Consider the following 21,936-nt stretch of genomic DNA (forward strand, 5'->3'; position numbering starts at 1 on the left):
CAGGGGGGTTAGCTCAGGGTGCAGGGAGGGGGTGTAGCTAGGGGTTGTGTGCGGCGGGGGGGAGCTAGGGTGCAGGGAGGGGGTAGCTAGTTGCTGTGAGCAGGCAGGGGGGTAGCTCAGGGTGCAGGCAGGGGGTAGCTATGGGCTGTGTGCAGGCGGGGGTGGGGTAGCTCAGGATGCAGGGAGAGGAGTAGCTAGGGGCTGTGCACCAAGAGGGCTCCCCTATGGTCACTGCTCCCCAATGGCTCTGCCGGCCACAGAGCTGGGTCCCCCTGCCTGGGGGGCTCTTACTAGCTGCGTGAGCTGAGGAGCAGCAGCCACAGCCCCGGGCACCAACAGCAGGCGAGGGAATGACGAGGCTGTCTGCTTCATGACAAGGCTTGCTGCACTTAGGATGGAAGAATCCAATGCACCGCTACAGACTAGGGACCGAATGGCTAGGCAGCAGTTCTGCGGAAAAGGACCTAGGGGTGACAGTGGACGAGAAGCTGGATATGAGTCAGCAGTGTGCCCTTGTTGCCAAGAAGGCCAATGGCATTTTGGGATGTATAAGTAGGGGCATAGCGAGCAGATCGAGGGACGTGATCGTTCCCCTCTATTCGACACTGGTGAGGCCTCATCTGGAGTACTGTGTCCAGTTTTGGGCCCCACACTACAAGAAGGATGTGGATAAATTGGAGAGAGTCCAGCGAAGGGCAACAAAAATGATTAGGGGTCTAGAGCACATGACTTATGAGGAGAGGCTGAGGGAGCTGGGATTGTTTAGTCTGCAGAAGAGAAGAATGAGGGGGGATTTGATAGCTGCTTTCAACTACCTGAAAGGGGGTTCCAAAGAGGATGGCTCTAGACTGTTCTCAATGGTAGCAGATGACAGAACGAGGAGTAATGGTCTCAAGTTGCAATGGGGGAGGTTTAGATTGGATATTAGGAAAAACTTTTTCACTAAGAGGGTGGTGAAACACTGGAATGCGTTACCTAGGGAGGTGGTAGAATCTCCTTCCTTAGAGGTTTTTAAGGTCAGGCTTGACAAAGCCCTGGCTGGGATGATTTAACTGGGACTTGGTCCTGCTTCGAGCAGGGGGTTGGACTAGATGACCTTCTGGGGTCCCTTCCAACCCTGATATTCTATGATTCTATGATTCATGGTACCAGCCAGAGCAGCTGCCTGCACTGACCGATTCTGGCTTCCCACTTCTGACCTGGCCAAGGGCAAATGGCTTTGGTGCTATTCTGTTCTCATTGCCTTCCTTTGTCCACCTCACTGCACTGAGATCCACAAGAGGAGGAGAGAGAAGAGGGTTATGGGCAGAACATGAGGACATGACACAGGAGGGTGGGGAGAGAACTAATAGGGCTGGAGAAAATGGAGGGGAGAGATTGCAGGGAACAAGACCAAGGGAGAGGAGATAATGGAGGGGAGGGAAGACCAGGCTGTAGGAGGCTGGATGGGTGAGTGGACTTTAGAGAGAGAAACAGCTTAAGTGTAATAGGACAGAGAGAGGAGAAAGGAGGAGAGGGAGGGGAAACACTGAACATACAAATTAAACAGAGTGAAAGGCCAAACCAGAGAAGAAAATATTACGTCCTAAAGAAAGAGAGTGAAGGGGGAAAACAATTAAAAAGGAATGAGGCTGAGGGAAAGCATGGACACACACGCTAAACGAGAGGATGCAAGAAGCTACAGTCAAAACATGTGAAGACAGGAAGATAAACAAGAGAAGGAAGAAAAATAATAGAAACAGATTCCTACATTTTTTCACTTTGTGTAAAGTTTGCCAATTTATGTTGTTTTGAATCCATCCTCATGGTGGTGTAACTAGGTTTTTTTAAAACTGGAAAATCTTGAACATTTCCCCCACCACTTCCAGACAGGGAAGAGGTGACAGGCTGTCTAGGGTCCTTGCCGCCTTTGGTTGCTATGTGTCACCCTCAATGACATTGTGCAAAGTGGACAAGTAGGAAATGAGATTCAGAGAGAGCTGGGTAAATCACCTGCAATAGGCTTGATTCACCAATATAGCAACATACACGTCCCTCTGCTCACAAGCAGAGATGCACCCTTGCAGGTTTAATAACACTGCTGGGGAATCCCATAGGAACCCGCCAGCAGAGGGAGCCTGAGAGATACTTGAAATTAGTACATTTCCTGGGTACCCTGTCCCTGTCCCCAACTGGCCGTGCACAGCCCTCCACCCCGCCCCCCCCAGCACACTCCTTTGTTTTGCTGGTTGGAGGAAAGGAAAACGGGTAAATCAAAGACTGTGACAAATGGGAGAGTTTGTTTATTATAGTATTTTTCTTGCTGTTTTCACTTAAGGTACTGCATATGTGAACAGACTGTTTTAATTACACATTCATTTCTAATGGATCATAAAATGAATGATACAACTCATGTGGTGCAGAAAGCATTTTTGCCTTTTAGCGCTTTTCAGTGTCTTATTCTAGCTACGACATGCTGCATTTAGCAAAGTCTTGCTGATCCGGATCACCAGCACCACAGCACGAACCTTTTACTTGTTAAGAGCTAAAGAGTCAAGTACCACAGGCAGCCAAGTTGGTGTATAAAAATCAGGTAAAGAAATTTAGATTAATGAATAATTCAGGCATTACGAAGCTACAACGTTAATTCTTTTGGCCCTGAAATGCAACCTTAGACTGTCAGCCAGACTACAGGTGGGGCAAAGTGAAAACAATGTTACAGTTATTCAGAGAGTCTAACCGGTATTTATTTTGTTTTGGTTCAGGTTCCGATTCAATTGCAGTCAGTGTGTTGGGTTCAGTTCTGGTACAAGCCATCACAAAAAACCCAAACAATGGTTCAGTTATCGGTTTGAACCAATTTGAATCAAATATCAATCTTACTGGAAGTAAATTCAAAAAAAGAGAGTTGAAACTTAAAATTGAAACTATTTTGATTTTTGACCATTTATCTTCAACTTTACATTAATTTTCCTAGTGTTTTTATGTTGTCAAATAAACAATTTTTTTTATGAACAATTTGTTTGAGCAAACTAAAATAAGATCTTCTAATATTTGCTGTGTCATACTGGACTTCTGCGGTGAAAGGATAAATTTGAGTTTGGAGCCTGGGCCCTGCCTCAAGTAGGGCAACTGGCGGGAGGAAATGCCCCAGATACTGGAGATGGGTCAGAGGAGGCCTGCGTAAGGGGCAAAAGGGTTGGGGAGCCACTACCTTTTCCCTTGGGTTTGAAGAGCTATTGTTAACTTCTGGGACCAGGGAGGATTCTACCTCTTTCCTCCCCAGGGGCAGTCTCAGAGATCTGCCTCTGGGGCCCCCTGCTGCCTCATGTGCTATGCAGGCTGCTCCTAAACTTCCTCTCTCCCTTCCTACTCTTGTGGGATGGCCTCCTTCTGTTCTCATTCTCATGTCATTCTTTTCTCATTACAGTAGAACCTCAGAATTACAAACACCAGCATTATAAACTGACCAGTCAACCACACACCTCGTTTGGAACTGGAAGTACACAATCCGGCAGCAGCAGAGACAGGAAAAAAAAAAAAAAAAAAAAACCAACAAACACAGTACAGTACTGTGTTAAACGTAAACTACTAAAAAAAATAAAGGGAAAGCAGCATTTTTCTTCTGCATAGTAAAGTTTCAAAGCTGTATTAAGTCACTATTCAGCTGTAAACTTTTGAAAGAACCACGATGATGTTTTGTTCAGAATTTTGAACATTTCAGAGTTACGAACAACCTCAACTTCCGAGGTGTTTGTAACTCTGAGGCAGAGGGAGATTACAGGTTTGTGGGACCCTGGGCCAGAGCAAGTAGGGGTCCCTCCCCCCATTTCTGCCTGCAGTTCCCTCCATCCCCCCAGCGCTTCTGCCGGGGAGCTAGATCAGGGCACGGGGGCTTCCCCTGCCCACCCAGTGCTCCTGCTGGGGAGCGGGGTCAGAGCGCGGGGTCTTGCTGTGGGCGGGCAGAGCAAGTCGGGGTGTGCCCATTTTTCCAGAGGCCCCCCAATTGGCCGAGGCGCCTGGGCACGGGCCCCGTTGGCCCAGTGGCTAATCCACCACTGACTGCTCTGAGGTTCTACTGTATACTTTCTACAACCAGTCACATGTCTATTTATTTTGTTTTCTTGTTTTATAATGAAAATATGGTCACAGTAGTTTTTTTAGAATATTGAGCTTAAAAATGCGGAACCTTTAACCCAGTAGCCCAATTTTTTTTTTAGTTCAGTTCCAATTCAGGTTAAGTAAGTAGGATAAAATTAAATAAACTGGTTAGTCTCTAAGGTGCCACAAGTACTCCTTTTCTTTTTGCGAATACAGACTAACATGGCTGTTACTCTGAAACCTGATAAAATTATTGTTTCAGTTCAGTTCTGGTTCAAGTATACCAGTTTGAAATGGTTCTCTGGTTTGGTTTTGGTTTGACACCCTTCATTTATTTATGTTTCTCTTTACAATTTATGCTTGTCTTTAGTTTTCTATAAAATGCTGTCAGAAACAACCTTTGTTTTGGTTTTGCCAAACAAAACTCTGACCAATGAAATTTTGCAAAATCCAAAACTGTGTTTCTTCTCACTTCATTCTATTTCTGAAACACAGATGGCTGAAACAGAATAATTTATCAAACTCACCTTCCACCTCTGAACTTTGGGGGTTTCTGATAAAATTGAACCTCAATTCAAGTGACCCTGCAGTTTTGGTTTTACAAAACCAAAATACAAATGATGAGGTGTTGAAAAACAAACTACAATCTCTCCTTATTTTTCTCATCTCTATTGTAAAAACTCCTTTAGTTCCTTTTTTTGGATGTGGACTCCATAGCTCATAGGTTCTTTAAAATAATGGGATAAGCAATCCAGATAAACTGTAAATGTAGTAATTTTAAACAATTAATAATGTTTTTTGAAAGTGTGAGTGATTCTAAAATCAAAATCAACAAACCAAGATACCAAAGATGCTTTTGGGGAAGAGAGTGTAATTTAAAACTAAATCTCCCCATTTTTCGTTTTTCTTTATAAGTAGGAACCCCTGCTTCTATTCAGAGCTATCTAATGACCTCTGGCCAATGGTCCTCACCTGGAAACAGGAGTCACGTAGTTGCCTGGAAAGACTCCAGACATTCCCGTTCTCAGAGATGTCCCCTTGAACCAGCCATCCTGACACTTCTCAATGACCCGATACATTTCACCTTTACGCAGCTCCAGCTCATCATTCTTCTGAGGCTTGTATGCATACAGAGCTAAGTAGCTGCAGGGAGAAGTTACACACATGCTGAGCAAACAGATGATGCCAAAACAAGTGACGCTCAGGTTCTTATTTCAGTCGAACAGTGCAGGAAAGCCCTGTGACACACATGCTGCTCAGAAACAATGACTAAAGAGGGGACATAATTGAGGTATACATAATAATGAATGGCACAGAGCTGGTTGATCAAATACTGCTATTCATCCTCGCTCACAATATGAGAACAAAGGGGATAGTTTATTTTATTAAAAGGTAGCAACTTTAAAACTGACACAGAAATACTTTCTCACACAATGTACAATTAGCCAGTTGAAGTCACTGCCACAAAGTAGCACTGAAGCTAAGACTTTAGCAGGATTCAGAAAAGGCTTAGATATACATATGGGTAGCAAGAATGTCCAGAGTTACAATATTAAGGATTTTTAAAAAGCCAAATGTCTGGAGAGGATATAAATTTGTATGGTTCAGAGCATGATCCAGCCTCTAACTATAGGGGTCAGGAAGAAACTTTTCTTTTGAGCAGGTTATTTCACAAATGCCTGCTATAGGGTTTCTTCATCTTGTATTACCCACGCCAGAAACAGGATACTGGACTAGATGGACCACTGGCGTGGTCCAATATGAGAATTCCTGCATTTCTCTGTGTGTGAATATGATGATACTCTTTTAACAACTGTCTTAGGGCCAAACCATGGCATCCTTACTCAGGCAACACTCCCATTAAAATCAATGGGAGTTTCTCCATAGCAAGGCCTCAGAGTTGAGTTCTTTGTATGCAGTATGCTTTTTGTATGCAGTATGCTTATAACCTTAGTCTTTATCTCAATTGCACAACTTAATCTTGGTCTCAATATCCATAACTTTTTATATATTTAATAATACTTTTATTTATTCCCTTTGTTTATGATCTTTCCTTTCATCTCTCTTATGTTCTTGCTTCATTACTTCAGGGACAAGACTCATGCTATGAAATACGACAACTTATAGCTGCTAAAATTAGTTCCAGTGTTTGGGGAGATGCTTGTTGAAAATTCAGAATGATTGCTTGTACTTTGGGGGATAGCTAGGAAGCCTATTAAGAAAAAAATAACAAGAACAACCACCCTGCAGCACCTTCTATCTTATAAAAATCAAGTTTTTTGACACTATCTCCTTGCCACCAATACAAAAGGAGATTTCCAATCATCCCTGTTTATGATTGCTCATTCCGGAGTTTTGCTTTGAAGGCAGTACAGAAGGACTAGAACAAATGGGTGAAGGCTGTGAAAACTGCATTTACCCTACAAAGTGTAGCAGAATACCCTCATATTGAGGAAAGGTTAGAAGGGGTTCAGTGCATACCTAGTAGCAGAGAAACAAAGAAATAATGAAAACTATAACCACAGTGACTGTAGACCTGCAACCAATAAAAATGATGCTTGGCTTTTTACTTCTGCTTTTTAGGAAATATAATTGAAGAATAAATCCTATTAGTTTTTCCTATTCTATTCCTTTATGTTACCAGTAGATTTTTATTTTGCAGCCAGTAAATAAACAACAGTAATGAGTAGAATACAAAATATTTGATAACAGCGCCTCTGGGCACGTTTAGGTTGATGTACTTGGCTCCATTTACCATGTGCATGTGATATACTTATATTTCATTAGTCAACAGACAGGAGAAACCGTTCTGCATATTTTTTGTTCTGTCTGTATAATTAGGTAGCAATGATCAGCTCTATTGGTGCTCACCTGAAAGAAAACATGAGACTGCATATTGTGACAGAGTTCCTCCTCTGCCTCAGTGGGTCCTGCGCTTATTGCTGGATTTGTTTGCCTCAGAGATTCACAGCAGCCCTCAGTTTGGCCACTCTTGCTAGTGGCTCAAACCTGCCGTCCACTCAGCTAACCTCATCACTGGCCAGCATGGGGGAAAACGGAGAACAATCCCTGCAGTCTCTGTGTCCCACCTAGTGGGTTGGGGACAGGGCAGATCCCTTTCCAATTTAGACCTTCCCTTCTGGTGTTTCTCACAGACCAGTTCAACTCCTCTTGTGTCTGATCAGGAGTTGGGGGGATGGAGGAGGGGGAACCCAGGCCCACGCTCTACACCAGGTTCCAGCCCAGGGCCCTGTGGATAGCAGCTGTCCACATGTTCCCTGTATCAGCTGTGTGACAGCTACAACTCCCTGGACTACTTCCCCATTGCCTTCCCCCCAGCACCTTCTTTATCCTCACTGCAGGATCTTCTTCCTGAACCTTGATCACGCTTGAACTCTTCACTCCTCCAGCAGCACACCTTCTCACTCCCTGCTCCTGGCAACCCCCTCCCCTTCACTAACTGATGGGAGGTCCTTTTTAAACCAGGTGTCCTGATTAGCCTGCTTGCCATAATTTAATCTAGAAAGTTCTTAATTGGCTCCAGGTGTCTTGATTGGTTCTGGCAGGTTCCTGATTGCTCTAGGGCAGCCCCTGCTCTGGTCACTCAGGGAACAGAAAACTGTTCATCCAGTGGCCAATATATTTGCCTTCTACCAGACTCCTGTACCCCACTGGTCTGGGTCTGTCACAATATGAAATGAAGAACACTGAAATGCATCTGCCTGACATGAAAGAGGGCTACATGTCTCAGTGCTCATCCCTCAACACAGTGCTCTGTTAGGATACAATGGAGAGTGTAGGGGCTGCACAGCTTGGGACCAAGAAGCATGACTCATCTCTGATTAGTACTTGTTTAGGTCTTTATATTATGGGCCCAATTCAGAAGCCATGTGTAAAGTGGTGGTACAACTTAGTGTAAATTAGACTGTCTTAGACCTACTTACCCTTTTTATCCCGCACGTGAGTCGTGCTGGAATGCTCCGGAAAGCTGTTCCTGCACTTTGTTTGGCACTGATGCCAAAAGCTGGCAGGATTCATAAAAGGATTACACATACACATGGACAGCAAGAATGTCTGGAGTTACATTAGTAAGGGTTTTTTAAAAAACAAACAATGTTTGGAAGGGATATAAATTCTCATGCTTCAGAGCATGAGACAGCCTCTAACTACGATTCTGGTACTACTGGTAACTGTATACCGGCACCTCCAGCCAGTGATTCGACCTGTTCTAAGGTACTCTTGTTGTTGAAATCATGTGTTCTGGAACTTTTTTTTTTTTTTGAAGGACTTGAGCACTGATTTTATCAATATGTAAAGGAATCTTCCCTTGCAGAGCAGAACTCCACCTGGACCCTAAGCATCTGAAAAGGTAGGAGGAGGATTTGCCCCATCACATTAATATCACACAGGCTCCACAGAGTGGCTGCAGAGTAATGATACAATTCTCTCATCAGAATCTCAGAACAATGAATGATGTTTTGTACCCTCTAAGCTTTAGTACCGAATTGTGGCAGAATGGGTTTACTAAGGGCTAGTTTTCATGGTTTTGAATTTCCTATTCCGTTTAAAGCAGATCTGACATCTCATTTTACATGTATGCGTGTGTGTGAATTTCAGCTACTGTTTTAGGATATTATACACACAAACATATGTATGTTTAGGTTCAGTTGGGTTTTCATATATTTTATTAGAAGAAGGGGTTCAGAAGTTTAATGACATAGGTACCCAACATATTCACTGGTCTAGAAGAGAATTATTATAATGGATTCTATTGCTCTTATACCCTACCTAATCAACCTACTGTTCTTTCACCTAGTATTTATACACTCAAGATACTCTTGCACTTAAAATGTTCCATTTGATGTCTTTGGTTATTGTACTGAAGAATGTGATTGGACTGTTTTTATGGTTAAACATAGTTCATCTGAACGATGATTGACTCAGTTGTTCCAATGTATGGGAGTGTGCCTTCCTAAAGCCTTTAATTTAAGGGAGCAGGCTTTCTCTAGCAGATAGATTCATATAGCTGTAATAAATATTTGCAATGATTCATATAGCTGTAATAAATATTCTGGAAGCTAAAAAAAGGACTATGTAAAGAAAGGTGACCTGGCCTTTCACTGTTCAGCAGAAGGATTGAGATTGAGATAACTGTATTCAAAGAGCTACTGCTATGAGAACTACTCTTTCAAATAAAAAACAAAATCAAAACCACAAGTGATTTGCAAAATGCCTGAGTGTGATTAAGATGAACTGGCCGCTTACATATTGAGGGGGAGCTGGACCTTTGTCGGTGTCCCCTGATCTCCAATTATTGCACTTGTTCTGGGTCCAGCCACTGTAGCTGTTCCAATTGAGGAGGAGTCCTGAAAACATAAAAATAAGATACACAAGAAGTGAAATACATCATTTCCTAAAATAGAGGGTAAATACATCCTTTGTGAGTTTCTAAGCAAAGCCTATTTCTCAGATTTGCCACCTTACTGATATTGTATGACAGCATGGTCTTTTAGCCTCAGAAATTCCAAGAATACTTTTCAGGCACAAAGGACAGTAGCTTGTTAATAGCATTTCCACAGGCATGTCAGAATAGTTCAGCTGTAACTTGCATATGAACCTTAAAACATTTAGAAAGCAAATCCACTTGGCTAGTTTATAAAACCAGTTCAATATTTATGTCCCCTGTAATGGTGTCTAATTTGATAAGAACATTTTTCTACTAGCTCATTTTCTTTTCCTTAATACTTTGGTTAATTTTCATATATTTTTCGAAAAACAGATAATTTTCACTCACTGATGTGATCTTATTTGAATATTGTTTTTTATGATCATGAACCTTTATCTCCTTAAAGAATGGAGACAGATGGCAGTACAAGTGAAAACAGGGGCATCAGTGTGGCTGAGTATATATAGAACTGGGCTAAGATTCAAGAGACCTTGGTTCTATTCCTTGCTCTGTCACTAGCCTGCTGGGTGACCCTAGGCAAGTCAGCTATGTGCCTCAGTTTCCCCACCTGTAAAATGGGGATAATGATACTGGCCTCCTGCAACAGAGTGCTCTGGACCAGCACTATGGTCACTGCAAGTCAAATTAGTTTTCCCAGAGAAGGGCCTGACTGAGGGAAGCTGGAGCTAATTACTAGATAAGTATGATCTGGGGGAGCCAAGGAGCTAGTTAACCCATTAACTGGAAGAGTTGAAAGGTGCCCAGGAAGGAAGTGCAAGAAAAAGGAATGAGAGAGAGTGGGAAAGGCTAACAAGGCAAGGATAAAGGGAGTTCTCTTTTCTCTGGCAAAATGTTTGCATATCACTGTAAACAGAGTTGCTGCACAGGACTGTGCAGGGGTGATAGATGAGAGAACACAAACAATGTTGGTGTTTACAAACCAGAGATGTGAGAGCCAATTGTAGGAGAAGACAGGAGCAGAGGGCCATGCCTGTTACACATCCTTTGTTAAGTGCTTTGAGATCTACTGATGAAAAGTGCTCTATAAGAAGTAGGTATCATTTTAACTGGAGAGTTCACTGCCCTAAAGTTGTAAGGAGGCAGATCAACTTTTGATGCCACAGTGTGTTCAAGATACCTCATGATGAACGGGGTCTTACAAAAGCTCCCTCAAAGTACTGCAGGATGTGCCCTTCAATGGACCTGGCATCTGCATAAATCTAGTAACTACATTTTTAACTTCATTAAAGGCCTGACCCGGAGAGTTACTGAGTGCCCACAATGCTAATTGTAGCCAAAAGCTCTGGTCCCTCAGCACCTCTCAGGATCAAAAAAGCATCACCAAACTAAATTCAGGCAACTCTAAGGTCCAAAGAACCAAATACTGAAGCATTAACATCTGTGAAATACACCATATGGACTGATTCTGAGTTCATATTGAAGTCATTTGAAACCATGGGTGCATATCTGTGGGAAGAATTTGGCTGTGTACTTTTAGAGGCTGCCAATATATGGAGGTTACTTACTGGTTCTTTGAGATGTGCTGTCCCTCTTTGTATTCCACACATGGGTACACATGTGCAGCAGGCGCCATGTGTCTGCTGGCCTGCACATGCACCATAAATCAACTTGTGCCCCTGACCAAGGGTATGAGAGTCAGTACGGATTGAAACCTCTCTGATTCCTTCTCTTACCACAATCCCACAGGATCCAAAACAGAGGGGAAGGAGGGCAGGTATAGTAGAATACAGATAAGACCACACATTTCAAAGAATTTACAGTTATAGTAAGTAACCTCCATTTCTTCTTTGAGTGACATGTATTCCACACGTGGGAGATTGGCAAGCAGTGCTCAGATTGGAGCTGGGTGTGAGGAAGTTGGTAGCAAAGATATCTATGACACTGCAGAGCCCACTACTACATCGATAGCCAACTAAACCATAGTGTGTCAGGAATGTGTGGACAGAACTCCAGGTGTCTGCCTTGCACATGTTCTGCAGCAGAACATCATATAGGGATGCCATGGAGGCAGCTTGTACTTGCATGGAGTGAGCTGTGACTCCACCATGCCCAGAGGAGAGATTTTTGCTACTTATAGTACTCAAGGATGCATCCCAAGAGCCACTTAGAAATCCTCTGGGAGGACATGGCTTGACCGCGAGATCTCTCTCTCTCACTCTATCGCTGTTGCAATAAAAAGTCTCGGTGATTTTCTAATGGGTTTGGTTCTTTGCAGGTAGAACACAAGGGCATGCCGAACATCGAGGGAGTGAAGTCTCTTGTCTTCAGTGGAAGTGTGGGGTTTCGGGAAAAATACAGCTAAGCGTATACTTTGATTGATGTGGAGCTTAGAAACAATCTTGGGGAGGAACTTGAGGTGTAGTCGAAGATACACCTTTTCTTTGTGAAAAACCGTTTACAGAGGGTCCGCCATAATGGTTCCAAGCTTGCTGACCTTCCTGGCCGAAGCAATAGACACTAAGAACACCACCTTTATGGACAAGTAGGTCATGGAACATGTTGCCATCGATTCAAAAGGTGGACCTGTGAGCATCAACAGGATGAGATTAAGGTCCCATTGAGATGTACGTTTGATCACTGGTGGGAGGAGCCTCGTAAGGCCTTTCATAAACCGTACAGTAGCTGGATGAGTAAAGTGGGCCATGAGGTAAAGTGAGCCCGGATTGTGGTGCTTGATTTCTCCTGCTCCTAGATTAAAAGGTTTGGGAATGGGCAGATACTGACTGGGGGGTGTCAGGGTTCCTTCCCCACTCTGAACTCTAGGGTACAGATGTGGGGACCTGCATGAAAGACCCCCTAAGCTTATTCTTACCAGCTTAGGTTAAAAACTTCCCAAGGTACAAACTTTGCCTTGGCCTTGAACAGTATGCTGCCACCACCAAGCGTTTTAAACAAAGAACAGGGAAAGAGACCTCTTGGAGACGTCTTCCCCCAAAATATCCCTCCAAGCCCTACACCCCCTTTCCTGGGGAAGGCTTGATAATAATCCTCACCAATTTGTACAGGTGAACACAGACCCAAACCCTTGGATCTTAAGAACAATGAAAAATCAATCAGATTCTTAAAAGAAGAATTTTAATTAAAGAAAAAGTAAAAGAATCTGTAAAATCTGTAAAATCAGGATGGAAAACACTTTACAGGGTATTCAGATTCAAAACACAGAGAATCCCCCTCTGGGCAAAACCTTAAAGTTACGGAAAACAGGAATAAACCTCCCTCTTAACACAGGGAAGATTCACATAAAACAAAAGATAAACTAATCCGCCCTGCCTGGCTTACCTATACTGGTTACAATATTGGAGACTTGGATTAGGATGGGTTGGAAAAGATGGATTTCTGTCTGGCCTCTCTCAGTCCCAAGAGAGAACAACCACATAAACAAAGAGCACAAACAAAAGCCTTCCCCCCACCCCCCAAGATTTGAAAGTATCTTGTCCCCTTATTGGTCCTTTGGGTCAGGTGTCAGCGGGGTTACCTTAGCTTCTTAACCCTTTACAGGTAACAGGATTTTGCCTCTGGCCAGGAGGGATTTTATAGCACTGTATACAGAAAGGTGGTTACCCTTCCCTTTATATTTATGACAGGGGGGATGGGAAGCAGAGGTGAAAGTGGGCCGGTACGGGCCGGTATGGTGTAGCAGTAAGAAAGTAGCCACTGGTACACAGCTGACGTTAAAGTGCTGCCATGGCAGCGCTTTAAGGACTGTACTAGCAGGGCTGCTGATAGGGGCATGGCAGGGAAAGGGGCAGCTACCCAGGGGCCCGGCGATTTAAAAAGTAGGGCAGCGGTGGCTGGAGCCTCGGGCCCTTTGAATCGCCGATGGAGCCCCGGGTGGCGCAGGTTGGGCAGCGCTAAAGGGCTGGCTGGGGCAGGCTGGCCCCCAGGCCTGCCCATAGGCATGGGAAAAGTAGAGGTGCGGGGGGTGCTGCAGCACCCCCAGGCTTTGCGATGAGCATGGCCCCATGCCAGGGTCCCATCTGCCAGTCTGCAGGGGGCCCTGCTGGTGCCCGGGGTCCTGGCCATGGAGCTCTGCAGCCACCCCCAGCTGTGGTCCGAACCTGGGGCGGTGAGGGGCATGGACAGGAGCGGGGGGGGGGGGGGCGCAGCTCAGCACCCCCACCCTAAAAATTGTTCTAGCGCCACTGGCCCTGCCCCTTCCGCCTGAGGTCCTGCCCCTTCCGGGGCCCAGAGTCAGGCCTCCTGCATCTTGCCCAGGGGTCCGGCAGCCCTGCATACCGGTAAGAGATTTAAGTTACTCTACTCCCCTGGTGGGAAGACATCCTTAGAAGTTCCATGAATGTCTGGGCCAGTAGCATGCTAAGAGAATGATTTAGACTTTGTTGCGACATATCTTCCCTATGACCTGTGGAAGCAGAGGAATGGGAGGAAAGGCATATCTAAGGTCACTCATCCCGGACAGCAGAAGAGCATCACCTTGGGAGCTGTGACCCGTGGCTCCTCTGGAACAATATAGGGGAAACTTTTTGTTTGGGACACAAAAAAGTCTCAGTGGTGTATCCCATTGTGTAAATATTTCACTTAGGACCACATCATGGACCTTCCACTCGTGGTCAGCTAAAAAGCGTTTGCTTAGTCTGCGTACAAGGGAGTTGTGAACACCAGGAAGGTAAACAGCCTGTATCGCGATGTGGTTGCTGATGCACCAGTTTCAGAGTCTGATGGCCTCCAGGCAGAGGGGACAAGATCTCGCTCCTCCCTGTTTGTTTATATAGACCACGGTGGTGATATTGTCCATCATTATCTGTATGGAGCAAGCGAATAAACGGAAGGAAGGCCTTGAACACAAGGCAGGCCACCCTTAGTTCCAGGACGTTTATATGTAGTCTGGCCTCTTGCGAGGTCCAAGTACCCTTAGCAGTGTGCTTGTTCACATGAGCACCCCACTCCAAGAGGGGTGAGAGGACTGAAGTGATCACCCACCATGATATCTCATCTGTGCTGCTACCACAGAGAGTATTTTTATAAATACTCTGCGTACCATTACTAGCCAAAGGAGGAGGACTTGAAACTGGAAGTGTTCCTGGTCTACCATAAAACTCAGGAACTTCCTGTGTGATGGGTGGAGACACGCATCCTTCATGTCAAGAGCTGTGAACCACATCCCTTACTGATGGCAACGTAAAAATCCCAAATTTTAGCTTCTGAATAAAGATGTCAAGTTGCCGAAGGTCCAGGATAGGTCTCCATCTTTTTGGGGAATTAGGAATAGAGGGATTAGAAACACCCCCTCCCCCCCGCAAGATACTGAGGCAGGTCACATTCTATTGCCCCTTGGTGTAAAAGGGATTCCACTTCCTATTGAAGATTCACCTTGTGAGACTGGTCCTCAAAGGGGGACTGGGACAGGAGTTTGTGTGGAGGGAAGGAGGAAAACTCTATGGAGTATCCATAATGGATAATCTCCAAAACCCAACCATCCATAGTGATCTTCCTCCAGTGGTGGGCAAAGAGTGTGAAATGGCCCCCAACGGTGACGGGGGAAGAGGTGGGTGGCATCAGAGGTGATAGGGGGGTCTCCACCAGTATGTCAAAAATAGCCCTTGCCCAATGGTTGGGAGTGAGTAGAGGCTGACAGTAGAGGGGTCAAGAAGCAAAGCTACTGAACCCTCTGAGGTTTGCACAAAGGCTTGGCTGGGCGCTGGTAATAAGGTGTATGAGGATGGGGTGGCTTCGGTCTGTAGGACTGTCTCTGGTGTTTCTTCCTGAGGGCTGGAGTATAAATCCCCAGAGAATCCAGAGTCAATGTTGAGTCCTTTAAAGCATGGAGGAATTCATTCCTGGATGGTGTTCTGAACCTTCCTAGGAATCCTTGACGACTGCAGCCAAGAGTTCCTCCTCATGACTAAGCCAGTGGCCAGACTTATAGAAGCTGTGTCCGCTGCATCCACTGTGGCCTGGGGAGCTACTTTTGCCACTAGCTTTCTTCCCTCAATGAAAAGGGACTGAAATTGGGCTCTGTCCTCCATGGGAAGCTTGTCTATGAAATCTGCAAGCCTGGAATAGCTGTTAAAATCGAATTTCGCTGAGAGCGGTTGGTAATTAGTGACACAAAATGGCAGGCCTATGGAGATCATCTTCCTCCCCCTGAAGTCCAATTTCTTCAAGCCCTTATCTGATAGTGTAGCCCTCTGATAGTGTGACAGAGCCCATTCTGTAGCCGCCTCTACCACCAGCGAGTCGGGGGGAGGGTTAGAGAACAAAAATTCAACTCCCTTAGCAAGAACAAAATAGTTCTTCTCGGTTCTTTTCGGTGCAGAGGCACAAGATGCTGGAGCATGTCACACCACTCTGGCTGGTTCTAGTATGGCCTCATTGATCAAGTGGGGCCTCCTTATTCGGTCTCCGAGGTGGCAAGATATCCAAGAGCCAGTGTTGAGGGTCCTGGATCTCCTCTAGTGGACTCTGGAGGTCACTGGCAACTCTTTGCAGTAGCTCCTGGTACTGCCAATGGTAATCTGGCAAAGATGGTGAGGAAGGAGTGTCCGCTTCATCTGGGGATGATGAGGAGACACCCATTAGAACCGTCAGTCCCTGTGGATCTGGGTCCACCTCTTCCTCCTTGTACACCAATGGAGGAGGAAGACTGGTGAGAGGATATGACTCTTGAGAAGAGCCTGGATGCCTGCCTTAAGGATCCCACAGACCCCAATAAGGCCAGAAAGAGGGACTGATCAGTTATGGGGGACCCTAAGGGAATCAGTACCAGCGGTCCCTGGGAGGGTTGTATTCGAAGGAATAGCGAGCATGACTCCTTGACTGTGTGTCAGGGCCCAACTGTCTCTGCAGAAATACTGGAGCAGCTATCACCTTTGACTCATGTGAGCCTGAAAACTGCTCCTCTGATAGCAGCAGGGCTGTTGATACCAGAATACACCTGCCATATGGCTGGAGGTGGGATGGTTCCTGGGATATCTACATAGGCTACTCCTCCAGAGTAATAACATCTCTCAGAAGACCCAGGCCAGAAAGAAGTGGAGACTGTGGATAAGGGAGGAATATATCCTCCGGTGTTATATAAATCTCCATACACCCTGGTGTCTGACTGGTTCCAGCAGTCATGTTTGATGCACTCGGTGCATCTATGGCAGCCAGACGGTCCTCAGATGAACAAGGAGGTACTGACAATGGGTCTGGATCAGCACTCACAGATGGAACCGGCCAACGTCGGTCCTTACCCTTCGGTACTGAGGTGACCAACAGAACCGGCAGATCTTTCTTTTTACGTGCTTTGCCCTCCAACCTGGGGGTCTTCAGTGGAGCCAGTTCCTTAGGTTCCAAATGTGACATCTTACCCAACTTGGACAGGCTCAGGGAGGGAGCACGTCTCTTATGGATAGTCCTTGATGGTGATCTGTCCTTACGCCCATGAGAGTGTCCGCTACTCTCATGGGAAGCCGTGGATGATGAGTCCTTGTGCTAAGGCACTGGTGGCTCTGCTCCTAAGCATGTGCTTGGAGGGCATGTGCTCGTTAGTTGAGGCCAGTGTATGGGGGAGGGGGCCATCCCTGGCCTGGATCGGAGAGGGGCCTCATAGTTTTCTCCATCAGGTGCTTTCTCAGGCAAAGTTCCCAGGCTTCTCAAATTCTGGTTTGAAAGCAACAGATACTGAACTTTGCAGAGATATGAGCTTCACCCAGACAGTTGAGGTAGTGCTGATGTTTGTCGCTGATGGAGAAGAAGTGAGGGCAAGAGATGAAATTCTTGAATCCCAGGACTCTGAGCACAGTCTTGGGGAGAAAGAAAACATTCTATACTAACTATACTATGAACTTTAACTAACTATTTAGCTAAGAAGTATAACTGTTCACAAACGTCTTTACACATTGTACAGTGAACTGAAGGAGGACACAATTCTGACTCAGGCCATGCGGCGGTAAGAAGGAACTGGAGAGGCATCGAACCACACTGCCTCTTGTACCCTTGGTTGGGAGCACAAGGAGATCTATGGCACATGCACAGGCCAACAGACACAGCTTTGAATAATTTCCAGACTCAGGCGCATGCGTACCTACGTGTGAAATAGAGATAGGGACCATCATTCACAGAAGAATGTGTCCAATGGTAAGTAGTGAAGCCACTTACTCAAGCTACAGGAACTCAGACAAAGTAGTAGTACTAAGAATCTCCCCCTCCTAAGGTACTGTGGGATGTTTCAAATGCACGGTTTAGTCACACTATATATGTTGTGAAGCGTGACAGAAATTATAAATACTTCCTTCAGGCTCACATTCTAAGCTTAAAACTTCCGTCAGCAATTTATTTGACTGCCATCATGGGGAAATGAGGTCAGTGTAGCAGCGCAGGAGCAGGAGCAGCTCACAAGACTGACAGTGGGAAGTCGGGGAGCTCAGCACCTTTGAAAACTAGGCCTTAGATATCTCATTTGAAACTGAGCATTATCCTCCAAGAAGGTACGAGCCACACAGGTATTCCAAAACAGTATGGGATTGGGCTGAGGAAAATCGGGAGGAAGGAAAAAACTGGACCTTGAAATAATTGGCTAGGCTTTGTCTCCCTTGAAATCCTTGGTAGTCTATACGCTGGCAACAAATACATAAAAAATTAACCAAATTCTTATGTTTATCCACTTCTATATTATATCTAGTAAATAAACAAATTATATTATATGCAGAGGTGGGCATACATGTTTTCTGGTGACAGTTGTTGAGGGGCATTGCTAAAGGTAATGCAGCCAATTTCAAAAATCAGTGCTGTTAGCTAATTAATCTTTCCCTGAAAAACAGAGTGGGCTGCTGGGATACCAGAGAGACAGGTAAATGCTATAACACTGGGACACTGCATGTGAACTAGTGCACTAGCTTTTTAAAAAGTTTTGAGATCTGTGTTCAGAGTTGAAGGTCACGAATGCAAATGGGTTTAGAATCTTATCAGAATCCCAATTTATTTACATCAAAAAGCCACAGCTCTGTCTGGCACGATTAATCATGACTGGCAATCCCTGCTCAAGAGATGATAAGAGCTGTAACAACAGGTCTTAACTGAGGAGTCTTGGTAGAGTTGTGTAAAGCAGTGGTTCTCAACCTTTCCAGACTACTGTACCCCCGTTAGGAGTCTGATTTGTCTTGTGTACCCCCAAGTTTCACCTCACTTAAAAACTACTGGATTACAAAATCAGACATAAAAATACAAAAGTGTCACAGCACACTATTACTGAAAAACTGCTTACTGTCTCATTTTTGCCATATAATTATAAATCAATTGGAATGTAAATATTGTACTTCCATTTCAGTGTGTAGTATATAGAACAGTATAAGCAAGTAATTGTCTTTATGAAATTTTAGTTTGTACTGATTTTGCTACAGCTTTTTATGTAGCCTGTTGCAGTGGCAGATTTAGGGTTAGTGGGGCCCTGCGCGCAGCTTCATTTTCGGGGGACCCAACCAAGAAAAAGAACATTCTCTCTTGTCTCCCCCCGCTTTTTTCATTCTTTTTTTCTTCATCCTCCTCCTATATTATAAGTAATAGGAAGTAAATGACAAAGTGAGATACTTTGATTAGAGCAGGGGGTTGGGATGAAGGAGGGGGTGTGGGGGTCGGGCTCTGGGAGGGAGTTTGGGTGCAGGGTGCGGGACGCAGGTTGCCCACCACACAAATGGATATATATCTACAGTTTATGGAGAAACTGTAGGTCATGCATCATGATAGCCACAGCCTGGTTTACATGACGCAGAGTTTGTGCAGTTCACAAATATTCTGCATAGATTTTCCAAAAATTCCAGATGTCTTTTAACAGATAATAAAATATTCATGTAATTTGGTAAGTGAGAAAAGTAGAAATGTTATTTGTACATATATGTTGATTCATCTTAAGGCATATATTACTGTTTAACTAAAAGCTTTCAAGGTCACTTGCACACTATAGAATGTTAGAGCAAGCGCAAGTCTGTCTTGTGATGATAGGAGACTGTCTTGGTAGTTCTGGTGGTGTAGAGTTTTGTGAGTCTATTTCAGTATCTACCGGTCACTCGTCTGCCTATGTGCCTTCTGGGTACTGCTGATCAAGTCTCAGCAAAGTGTGTATATCATCCTCTGCATTCATGTTTTTGTCTGGCATATGCAGTGGATGAATGTATTTGCAGTTTCAGTAAAATATATGTCCATCTACTGCTGCATGATGTGAATGAGGATTTATCTTTACCTGTCCAACACCGGTAGCTTGCTTCCAAGTGCATGATTTGTTCTGAGGAAATAATTTGATCCTCTCAGGACCTCCCAGTTGTAGTTCTGAGTGGTCTTTATCTTCGCAGTTATAGCAGGATTTGGCTTTTGCATGTGTGTCTTCTTTTTTGTTCATAACTCCTTCTCCTCCTGGTTGTTGGGGCTATAGGCACCAAAGTATGCATGAGTCTTGACATCAAACATTGTACCAGGCTGCTGTGAATGACTTCTGGGAGGGGCTTCTCCATTTAAGAATGGCCTGCCATATATTTTCTTTGCTTTTGCAGCTCTCTTTTAAAAAGTCTTAGCAATTTTAACTGCCGGTTCAGCTTTTTTCTTTGGCCGGCTGTGGTATGATAATGATGTCATGTGACTAAATTCCCATTTCTGGATAAATTGCCCAAACTCACTGCAAGTGAACTTGAGTCCATTGTCTGAAGCTATACAGTTTAGGATACCATGAAATGCTTCACTGCTTTGCCTATGATGGCTGCTGAGGTAGTGTCTCATAGACTCATAGATATTAAGGTCAGAAGGGACCATTATGATCATCTAGTCTGACCTCCTGCACAATGCAGGCCACAGAATCTCACCCACCCATTCCTGCAATAAACCTCTCACCTATGTCTGAGCTATTGAAGTCCTCAAATCATGGTTTAAAGACTTCAAGGTGCAGAGAATTCTCCAGCAAGTGACCCGTGCCCCATGCTACAAAGGAAGGTGAAAACCCCCCAGGGTCTCTTCCAATCTGCCCTGGAGGAAAATTCCTTCCCGACCCCAAATATGGTGATCAGCTGAACCCTGAGCATGTGGGCAAGATTCACCAGCCAGATACCCAAGAAAGAATTCTCTGTAGTAACTCAGATTCTACCCCATCTAACATCCCATCGGGCCTATTTACCATGAATAGTTAAAGATCAATTAATTGCCAAAATCATGTTATCCCATCATACCATCTCCTCCATAAACTTATCGAGTTTAATCTTGAAGCCAGACAGGTCTTTTGCCCCCACTGCTTCCCTTGGAAGGCTATTCCAGAACTTCACTCCTCTGATGGTTAGAAACTGTCATCTAATTTCAAGTCTAAACTTCCCGATGGCCAGTTTATATCTATTTGTTCTTGAGTCCACATTGGTACTGAGCTTATATAATTCCTCTCCCTCTCCGGCATTTATCCCTCTGATATATTTATAGAGAGCAATCATATCTCCCCTCAGCCTTCTTTTGGTTAGGCTAAACAAGCCAAGCTCCTTGAGTCTCCTTTCATAAGACAGGTTTTCCATTCCTCGGATCATCCTAGTAGCCCTTCTCTGTACCTGTTCAAGTTTGAATTCATCCTTCTTCAACATGGGAGACCAGAACTGCAGACAGTATTCCAGATGCGGTCTCACCAGTGCCTTGTATAACGGTACTAACACCTCCTTATCTCTACTGGAAATAGCTCGCCCGATGCATCCGAAGACCACATTAGCTTTTTTCACGGCCATACCACATAGTCATCCTGTGGTCAACCAATACTCCAAGGTCCTTCTCCTCCTCTGTTACTTCCAAGTGATGCATCCCCACCTTATAACTAAAATTCTTGTTATTAACCCCTAAACCTTACACTTCTCATTATTAAATTTCATCCTATTGCTATTACTCCAGTTTACAAGGTCATCCAGATCCTCCTGTATGATATCCGGTCCTTCTCTAAATTGGCAATACCTCCCAGCTTTGTATCATCCACAAACTTTATTAACACACTCCCACTTTTTGTGCCGAGGTCAATAATAAAAAGATTAAATAAGATTGGTCCCAAAACCGATCCCTGAGGAACTCCACTGGTAACCTCCCTCCAGTCTGAAAGTTCACCTTTCAGTATGACCCGCTGTAGTCTCCCTTTTAACCAATTCCTTATCCACTTTTCAATTTTCATATTGATCCCCATCTTTTCCAATTTAACTAATAATTCCCCATGTGGCACGGTATCAAATGCCTTACTGAAATCTAGGTAAATTAGATCCACTGCATTTCCTTTGTCTAAAAAATCTGTTACTTTCTCAAAGAAGGAGATCAGATTGGTTTGGCACGATCTACCTTTTGTAAAACTATGTTGTATTTTATCCCATTTACCATTGATCTCAATGTCCTTAACTACTTTCTCCTTCAATTTTTTTTCCAAGACCTTGCATACTACAGATGTCAAA

General features: G+C 44.5%; 1 protein-coding gene across 2 annotated transcripts in view; it reads right to left on the minus strand.

The window, feature by feature from the left end:
• Positions 1-21,936, minus strand: part of SH3RF3 (SH3 domain containing ring finger 3) — a 393,578-nt gene that overhangs the window by 49,903 nt on the left and 321,739 nt on the right. For both annotated transcript variants that reach the window (XM_037897489.2, XM_037897480.2), the window contains 2 exons: positions 9,346-9,446; positions 5,053-5,223 (listed from right to left, as the gene is read on the minus strand). In XM_037897489.2, the coding sequence (XP_037753417.1) occupies positions 5,053-5,223; positions 9,346-9,446 (272 nt within the window). The remainder of the gene's footprint in view (positions 1-5,052; positions 5,224-9,345; positions 9,447-21,936) is intronic.

This window comes from Chelonia mydas, chromosome 1 (assembly GCF_015237465.2).
Source record: "Chelonia mydas isolate rCheMyd1 chromosome 1, rCheMyd1.pri.v2, whole genome shotgun sequence".
NCBI classification, from domain to species: domain Eukaryota; kingdom Metazoa; phylum Chordata; order Testudines; family Cheloniidae; genus Chelonia; species Chelonia mydas.